This window comes from Lipotes vexillifer, unplaced genomic scaffold, assembly GCF_000442215.2.
Source record: "Lipotes vexillifer unplaced genomic scaffold, Lipotes_vexillifer_v1.1 scaffold83, whole genome shotgun sequence".
Lineage (NCBI taxonomy): Eukaryota > Metazoa > Chordata > Mammalia > Artiodactyla > Lipotidae > Lipotes > Lipotes vexillifer.
In genome coordinates this window covers 2,668,635-2,678,341 of record NW_006799780.1, presented here as the reverse complement: position 1 = coordinate 2,678,341, position 9,707 = coordinate 2,668,635, and the positions used below count along the sequence as shown (strand labels likewise).

Sequence of the window (9,707 nt, the reverse complement as noted above, 5' to 3'; positions counted from 1 at the left end):
CTCTTTCCTACTTTTGTTAAGACTGGATATTCTATAGGGGTGGGAAGTGATAAATCTGTTGGGATTTCTTCTTTTGCTAATTTGGTTAAGCTTGAATCATGCTTTGTTACAGATGTCGTGGTTATTGAAGAACTGGGTTCAATTTCTTTCTTTATGTCTTCTGACAAAGCTGAAAATTCTGATATGGGTGGTGCATGCTCAACTTCCTTTTCCACTCCTGGTGACGTTGAATGCAGCACTCTAGGTGTACCAGTTATTTTAGAATCATGTTGCACTTCTGCAACACAAATCTCAGGTCCAGATAAAGATGGTTCCTTTAGAGGTGAATATGGCTTTATTACTTCAGGCTCATTCTCTGACAACCTTCTCTGTTCTAGTTCAGATGTCACAGTTGGAGCTAAACTGGGTTTGACATCCTTCTTTGGCTCATCTACCAAGTCAGGCAGAACTGAATCTTTCATCCCAGACTCTGGAACATTTGGAGGCTGAGGCTCCATTTCTTGATCCCGTAATACATGTGCTATAGCTTCTTGAGAATCAGGCACAATTTCTTCCTTACTTTTAACTTTTAACAAAGCCATCTGTTCATCTGCAGATTTTGGAGTGAGTGATGTTTTGGGTTCTTGTTCTTTCTTAATTGCATGGACTGAATCAGGTGAAACTGAACACTGAGATACAGGCAAAACAGGTTTGGTTTCTTCCTTTACCATGGACAATTGCGCAGGTGTTGCAGCTAGTGATGAGCTAGTCTTAATTTCTCCCTTCTCTGAATCACTGGCTAAACATGGCGGAATCAAGTCTTCAGACTCAGGTTCTAAATATGCTCCAGTTCTCTGCTTCTGTGCCATAATGAGATATTCAGATACAGTTGTTGATGTTGTTTGAGCGTCTGGCTTAATCTCTCCTTCATTTGTTGAAGGGAGCCAACTTAAGTCTTCAGGTGTAGACACCAAAGGAGAAGTTTCAGTTCTTTGCTCCTGTGATGAACTTAGATGCTCAGGTACAGGTGTAGCAGTTGGTGCAATTTCTTCCTCATCTGCTTCTGAGAAACAGGAATATCCTGACACAGCCATTGCAGTTAACAGTGAATCAGGCTCAGTTTCCTCCTTATTTGTTTCTGGGATCCTATATGGTGGGATGGAAGCTTGTGATGCTGAATCTGGAGAAAAAAGTTCAGCTTCTTCGGTGTCTTCATCTGACAAAATCGTGTGTTCAGATGGTGATGTTAAACATATTGGAGAATCACACTCAAATTCTCTTTTCTCTGTCTCCTGAGTTCCATAGGGTGGAAATGAGAATTCTGACACAAATGCAGAGTCTGGAGAAAAAGGTCCAATGTCTTCTTGCTCTTCTGAGAAATTCATGGGTGAGGAGGCACCTTTTAGATTTAAAGGGGATCTGTGGACAATTTCTTCCTCCTGTGACTCCAGTGCTGCATACGGTGGTACTGAAAATTCAGACGCAGAGGTGGAAGAGGGTGTGTACCACTCCATCTCTACTGTCTCTTCTTCTGAGAGGACCACATGTTCAGATGAGGTGGCTGAAAGTGGTGGGGCCTGGCATTCAGGAGTCCCCTCAGTTGTGTATGGTGGCAGAGAGCATTCAGATACAGAGGCCACCTCTGGGGAATACAGCCTAGTGTCTTCCTTCTCTTCTTCTGACGGAATCAGGGCCTCAGACACACCTTTTGATGTTAATGGGGACTTATGGTCAGTTGTTTCCTTTGGTGACTCTTTTGTTGCCTGTGAGGGAATTGAATATTCAGAAGCAGATGTGGAATGTGGTGTGTAACGCCCATTTTCTGAAGCCTCTTCTCTGGACAGGACCATGTGCTCTGCTGTAGCTGTTGCAAACAGTGGGGACTGGTATTCAGGAGTCTTCTCAGTTGTGGATGGTGAGACAGATGTAGAGGCTGAAGCTGGGGAATAAGGCTCAAATTCATCATTCTCCTCTTCTGACAAAACTGCATGTCCAGATACAGGTTTTACATTAGGTGAAGAAACTGGCTCAACTTCTTGCTTCTCTCGTTCATAGTTCAAATCCTGTGTGACTGAATACTCCGATATGAAAGCAGAATCAGTAGACACAGACTCATTTCCCTCTGTTTCTTCCTCAGATAAGGTGACATGTTCAGGTGTTGATGTCATCAGTAATGGCAGAATGGTCTCGTCTTCTTTCTGCTCCACTTCAGGGGCCAAGTGTGGTGGGAAGAGCTCCTCAGAAACTGATGGACTTTCTGGGTAATCAAGTTCTATGACCTCTTCTTCCACTAAATTAGAATCTTCAGGTTCAGGGGTAGCATATATTGGTAGGGGCGTTTCTATTTCTTCTTTCTCTGGTTCCTCTAACACTAGAGGTTCAGAAAGAGAAATGGATGGCTCAGGCATGTTTTCATCCTTCTCTCCTTTGACAGTGAGATGAGGAGGGTTCAGTCGTTCAGAGGCTGGTTTTGCCCTTTCTGGTGAAGTCAGATTCAGCTCTTCTCCCTCTGGGCCAAAATCTTCCTGGATAGAGGCTGTCAGACCTGGTGAAAGTGTTTCCAGAGAACCCTTCTCTGCCTCCAGTGAAATGGAATGGTCAGCAGAAGATACGTCTTCCCTCTTTACCTCATCCACTAACGACAGTGAGACTGAAGAGTCATCCTCTGCAGTTACCATTTCTCGTGAATCAGCCTCAGATTCTTCCTTTGCTGTTTCCAGGAACGCAGGTGCAGATGTATTGGGTGTAAGAGTGGAAGGCTCTGTCTCACGGGGTTTTGCTTCATCAGCTGGCAGCTGTGGCACTGACTGTGGAGCGCTGAGCTGTGTTTCTTGTTCTGCTGTGTCATTACTTGTATAAGAGGAAGGTGTGTGCTTGGTAGTAGATGCAGCCCTTAAGGGAGAATCCGAGTAAATTTTCTTTAGGTCTTCATGACTGAATGAGGTCAGGGACTTTGATCCTTTGGAAACTGCACCTCTCCAGGGTGCAGTAAGCTCTTTTACTTCATCATCGTCTATGCTTTGGGATGTTGATTTGCCTGTTTTGGAAACTACATTAGAATCACGATTGCCCAAATCTGGCTCTAGACTAATGGATGCATCTTTCCCCTTCCTATAATGTATTTCTTTAATTACATAACCCTTTGGCAATGTTCCATAAAATTGTAAAGGAATTAATTCTTCTTTAACAGAATTAAACATCTTAATTTTATATTGTACTGTTCCTATGTAGACTGGCCTTAACACTAACGGTTTGTGTTCTTTGTATATCGCTCCAGTAACAGGAGGTGTATTTGAGGTGGTCTTCTTGTTTCTCATCTTATCGTAAATGCCAGTAGATGAATTCTTTTTCTCGGTCTTTAGTTCCTGGCTTTTTGAAATTAAAGGATTACTTGTTTTGTTTGCTGGAACATCTTGGGATTCAAAAGAATTTCTTTTTTTCTTGCCTTTCCGACTCAATGATGGTGAGCCATGCTTTGACTTAGGCTTTCTTTTCCGAACTTTTTTAACTTCATCCACAATAAAGGAAACATTCCCTGGAGGAGACTTCAGAGTCGACCCTTCCAGACTACACACACCAGAGGTCTGACTTTCTTCCAAGGCCCAAGGAGTGGAAGACCTACTTGAATTGGTCTCCCAGGTTATTCCACTATCTTCCCGTTGAACTGTTACCATGGAAAAGGAGGGGTCAGATATGATACACTTCTGCTTGGTCTTGCCCTCTTCATTCTGGTCTGATAACCTAGAGTAAATAATGATATTATTAATAATTCTACATATATTAATAAGAAAAATAACAGTAATTACATGTTCTAATAATAAGGTCAATGTCCTATTCTTACTAGGTAAAGGATTAATGTAAAATTAAAACATACAGATAAATAGTGCCATCCATATCAAAAATAAGGATGCATACAAAATAAAGTTTAAAAATTGAAGTCAGGATACCAAATACAATAACACATCCCAGGCTTGAATAAATCAATATCTTGCAAAGTCAAAAAAAAAGCTAAAGTGAAATTCCCCACCTTCCCCCATCAGGATTGCCCCCAGACCTCCTGTGGCTCACCCAGTCCCTCAGGCTCACTATCTAGTCACCAGGACCTTCAAAATGGCCCTTGCATCTGTGCCTTCCCTGTTACTGCTATCACTACCTTGACCTAGCTTTTTATCACATCACCCCTTGATTATTTCATTAGCTTCCTAACTGGTCAGCTAGTATCACGTTTACCTCCTGCCCTCCCCCAACCCTCAATCCATCCTGCCTATCTTTCCAGACCAAGTTTACTAGAAATGTTCATCATGCCACTTCCTGCTCAAAAACATCAGTAAATTCCTTATATCTATAGAAAAATAAATTCAAAATACTTAACTCTCTGATCCCTACCTGACCTTCTTTCCAAGTACCCACTTCCACCCTATCCCTACATGGTACATTTCTGTTTTAACTAGATAATTCTGTGTTCAGTAAATATATCACGGAAACTCTGAGTCAGGGCCATGAAGGGAAAGTAGTGAATATAGAGAGATCACACACAAAAAAAACATCAGCCTACTATAATGTACTTAACTCATCCGTAAACCAGGGATCATAATAGAACCTACTTCACAGGATTGCTGTGAGGGTTAAATTAGCTAATACACATGAAATGCTTAGAAAATGTGCCTGGCATGTAATTAACACTCAATAAACATGATCTGTAATCAGGTCCTCCATATAATCCTTGAATTAGAGATCAAAGGAGCCTGGGCATGTTCATTTTCAATGGCTAAAGAGGTTTGGAAAGATGGTCTCCTTGGACTGCTCTCATATGCCCTCAAGAGATGGCTGGCTTTGGCTGTCCCTTTCAATTGCCATTGGGCCTTTGTCTCAGACTCTGCAGCACTCTTCCCTGGAATTTTCTTACACTTTCTCCTCCCCTGTGCTCATGCCATTCTTCCATTTACAATTCTTATCCCCCACCTTAATCTACCTTTCCTGCATATTTAAATTCTATCTACTCTCCAAGGCTTAGTTTTAAAACCTCCAGTGTTACCATCCCTGACCAATTCAGCAGGCATATTTGCCTTTAAGTTCAAGATCGAGATAAATACAGAACTATTGACTGACTTATACACTTTTCTACAACAATAAAACAAAACCAAAAAAAAAAAAAATCTATGCTAAAAAACCACTAAGCGTAAGTATTCAATTAAGGCACTTTTTAAAAACAGAGTTAAAATTTAGGTCCCTAACCAATCTTTTTTTTTTTTTATCATCAGTCACTGCTTATATTAGCGGTCCTTAATTCTGGATATATTTTAGAATCATCTGTAGAGAGATTTTTTAAAATACTGATGCCACACTATACCCCTTCCCACAGAGACAGTTTAATCATACTAGGGTAGGAAGTTTTAAAAGCTTCCAGGTGACTCCATTATGCATCCAGAGTTGCAAATCACTGGGCTAAACAATCCTAGCTATGAAACTTAACTAGTACATGCCTTTCTAGCTTACTCTGAATGCTTTTTAGTTTATTAGGTTGGGCTGAAAGCCAAGACCATAAATCTTTGCAGGTACATTCAACTCCCCTTTCTGAAACTTCAGAGTTTCCCCAGCAGTCAGCTGCAAAGGGCTTATGGACTGCTGAGATCCTGATCTCCTTAGATCTCACCCATGACCAAGTCGAGCCTAGGGCAGCCAGAACCCCTGGACCACTAGTCTTCGGTAGCAAGCATCCTCATCCATTTACCCCAGGGTGCTGAAAACAATTTCATTTTCTACACATACAGTGAGTGAAAATGGCTGGAAAGTGGTGAGAAGAACTGGTTTCTCCATTTCCCTGGTAACTCTGCTCTCACTTATTTGCTTTGGTATTAAACTACTGAACTTAATTAGTAATTGATACCTTAGCTTGGTTCTGAACTGAACCTTATTTTTAATGTTTTTCAGGTTCCTTTACATATCTAATTAAACTTATTCCTTGAAATTTTCAATTCCTTCTACCCCTTCTCCCTTCTGTTTAACTTAACAAAGGCAGAATGAAATTAAAAATTAAGGTTAGAGCATGCAACTGAAAAGTCAGCATTTCGAATGCCCATCACTGTAAGTAGTATTACAAAAGCAATTATAATTCAGTTTAACGTTAATTATTGATTGTAAATCCAATGTACTCAACCAGAGAAGTTTTCATTACTCATTAGAATGAGTTCATGAGTGCTTAGCAGAATACCCAAATGTTGATCATAAAAAGATAGAGGCCTACTGAGGTGGGTTCACTCAATCATTTACTTATTCATTCACTCATTTATTTCTTCATTTAATAAAATTTTATTGAGTTTAAATACTAGGAATACAAATATAAAGACACAGAATCTTCTCTCAAGAAATTCAAAATCTAAGAGGGAGACAGAACTAAACATTTGAATACAGTGTGGTAAGTTCATTTACAGAAGATAGGCAGGATACAGTGACAACATAAAGAAGGGAAGACCTCAAGAGGAAAGATACTTGCACTGGATTCTGAAGAGGAGATAAGAGTTTGCCAAATGGATGAAGAGTGGTGGTGGTGTAAGGATGGGAAGCTCATTCCAGGAAAATGTCACAGGATATGAAAAAAAAGTACACATGAATAAATCAGTCTGGCTCACTGAGAAACCCAAAGTATTTGGGGATGTCTTGATTATTGCACAGGAGCAAAGGATAGAAGAATAACACAGCCAACAGGAATCAGAGAATAACTATATTAGCATGTGTAAAGTCATTGCCCAAGTATTCAAATTACACTCAGTGTAAAGAAACCATTTTCCTTAATAGAAGACCAATGATCTCCCTAGAATTCAGAAGTGTTTCTTACTCAGGAACACAAATGTTCTCATCTATGCAAAGATGTATACACCAACTTTCCATAATTAATGGATACTGGCTATGAACATGATCTTATTCATTCTCCTCTGATTCTCACAAAGCAACCTTCTGATTATTACTTGGCTTCCCAAGCAGATTTATCTGAGAGTGAGAAGAAACACTTCTTGATGACCTGGGGAGCTCACTTCCTTCCTCCTTTCAGAATTGGTCAAGGAGAAGGTTCAGTAGATTTGAGTTAGATCCAGGAAAGAACAGACTGATACCGAGTTGAGTGCCAAAGACTTCTTCCTTTTCAGGATAAACTTTATCTGATTTCCTTCTATTCCTATTTATTAAGAGAGATTTTTAATAATGAATGAATGCTAAATTTTATTATACAATTTTTATGCAAAAATGAAGATGACCATATTCTTTATTCTGTTAATGTGGTGAATTACGATTGATTTCCAGATGTCAAACCAACCCTGAACTCCTGAAATGACTTCAACATGGTTGTGATGTATTATATTTTTTATATTAAAAAGCTGGATTTTGTTTAAGAATTTTGCTCTTGTGTTCATGAATAATTGGCCTATAATATCCTTTCTTACAACGTGCTTGTCAGATTTTTGTATCAAGATTGTGCTGCCTCTTGTAATAATCAGGGCAGGGTAAACATTTGCTATATTAAGACCATGCATGTGTCCCCAGACCTGGTTCTTTCCCAAGGTCTGGTTTCGGAAATGCTGAGGATAAACCAAAAAAGAAAAACAAAACAAAACAAAACATTGTGCTGCCTCAAAGAACAAATTGGGAAGTGTTCTCTCCCTCACTATTCTCTGGAAGAGTTTGTAGAAGATTGTATTATTTCTCCCTTGAGTCCTTGGTAGACTTTACTGGTGAAGTCATCTGGACCTGTAGTCTTCTCTATGGTTAAGGTTTTAATTAGCAGTTTAATTTATTTAATAGTTATGTGACTACCTGAAATTTCTTTTTGTGTCACTTTTGACATGTTGTATTTTTCTAAGAATTGACATATTTAACCTAAATTTTAAAAAATCATTGGATTAAACTTGTTCATAGTATTCTTTCAGGATCTTTTAAGTTTTTGTAAGATCTAAAATTGTATCCAGGAACATAGCCCGAAGGGGTTAGTGCGCCACGGCTAGCCGGGAGGGAGTCCGGGGAAAAGTCTGGACCTACCCAAGAGGCAAGAGACCTTTTCTTGCCTCTGTGTTTCCTGGTGCGCGAGGAGAGGGGTTTTAAGAGCGCTGCCTAAAGGAACTCCAGAGACGGGCGCGGGCTGCGGCTAAAAGCTCGGAAACCAGAGCCGGGCGGGAGACGCTAAGGCTGCTGCTGCCGCCCCCAAGGGGCCTGTGTGCGAGCACAGGTCACTGCCCCCACCCCTCTTCCGGGGAGCCTGTGCAGCCCGCCACTGCCAGGTTCCCGGGACCCAGGGACAATTTCTCAGGGAGAACACACGGCGGGCCTCAGGCTGCTGCAACGTCACGCCGACTTCTGCCGCCGCAGGCCCGCCCCGCACTCCGTGCCCCTCCCTGCCCCCGGCCTGAGAGCGCCAGAGCCCCCGAGTCAGCGGCTCCTTTAACCCCCGTCCTGTCTGAGCAAAAAACAGACGCCCTCCAGCGACCTACACGCAGAGGCAGGGCCAAGTCGAAAGCTGAGCCCCTGTGAGCTGTGAGAACAAAGAAGAAAAAGGGAAATCTCTCCCAGCAGCCTCAGAAACAGCGGATTAAAGCTACACAATCAATTGGATGTACCCTGCCTCTGTGGAATACATGAATAGACAGCGAATCATCCCAAATTGAGGAGGCGGACTTCTAGAGCAAGATCTATGATTTTTTCCCCTTTTCCTCTTTTTGTGAATGTGTATGTGTATGCTTCTGTGTGAGATCTTGTCTGTATAGGTTTGCTTCCACCATTTGTCCCAGCGTTCTATCCGACCATTTTTTTTTAAAATTTTTTTCTTAATAATTAATTTTAATTTAAAGAACTCTATTATACTTTACCTTCTTTCTATCTTTCCTTCCTTCCTTCCCTTTTTGAGACAACGAATCGTCCCAAATTGAGGAGGTGGACTTGGAGAGCAAGTTTTATGATTTTTTCCACTTTACCTCTTTTTGTGAGGGTATATGTGTATGCTTCTATGTAAGATTTTGTCTCTATAACTTTGCTTCCACCATTTGTCCTAAGGTTCTATCCTTCCCTTTTTTTTTTCCTCTAAATAATTATTTTTTTAATTCAATAACTTTATTATACTTTATTTTATTTTACTGTATCTTCTTTCTTTCTGTATTTTTTCCTTCCTTCCCTCATTCCTTCCTTCCTTCCCTCCTCCCTCCCTCCCTCCTTTCTTTCCTTCTTGCCTTCTTCCTTTCTTTTCTTCTTTCTTTCTTTCTTCCTTCCCTCCTTCCTTCCTTCCCTCCTCTCTTTCTTTCTTTCTTTCTTTCTTTCCTATTTCCTCCTACTTATACTAATTCTCTCTACTTTCTCTCCCTTTTATTCTGAGCCGAGTGGATGAAAGGCTCTTGCTGCTCCAGCCAGGAGTCAGGACTCTGCCTCTGAGGTGGGAGAGCCAACTTCAGAACACTCGTCAAGAAGAGACCTCCCAGCCCCACATAATATCAAACGGCGAAAATCTCCCAGAGATCTCCATCTCAACACCAGCACCCAGCTTCGCTCAACGACCAGCAAGCTACAGTGCTGGACAACCTATGCCAACCATATAGCAAAACAGGAACACAACCCCACCCACTAGCAGAGAGGCTGCCTAAAATCATAATAAGTCCACAGACACCCCAAAACACACCACCAGACGTGGACCTGCCCACTAGAGAGACAAGATCTAGGCTCATTCATACACCACAACACAGGCACTAGTCCCC

The 9,707-nt window shown here is 41.2% G+C and overlaps 1 protein-coding gene across 1 annotated transcript in view; it reads right to left on the bottom strand.

The window, feature by feature from the left end:
* Positions 1-9,707, bottom strand: part of CMYA5 (cardiomyopathy associated 5) — a 113,904-nt gene that overhangs the window by 56,819 nt on the left and 47,378 nt on the right. The window contains 1 exon segment of the mRNA XM_007471973.1: positions 1-3,720. This exon segment is cut by the window's left edge and continues 16 nt beyond it. Within this exon segment, the coding sequence (XP_007472035.1) occupies positions 1-3,720 (3,720 nt within the window).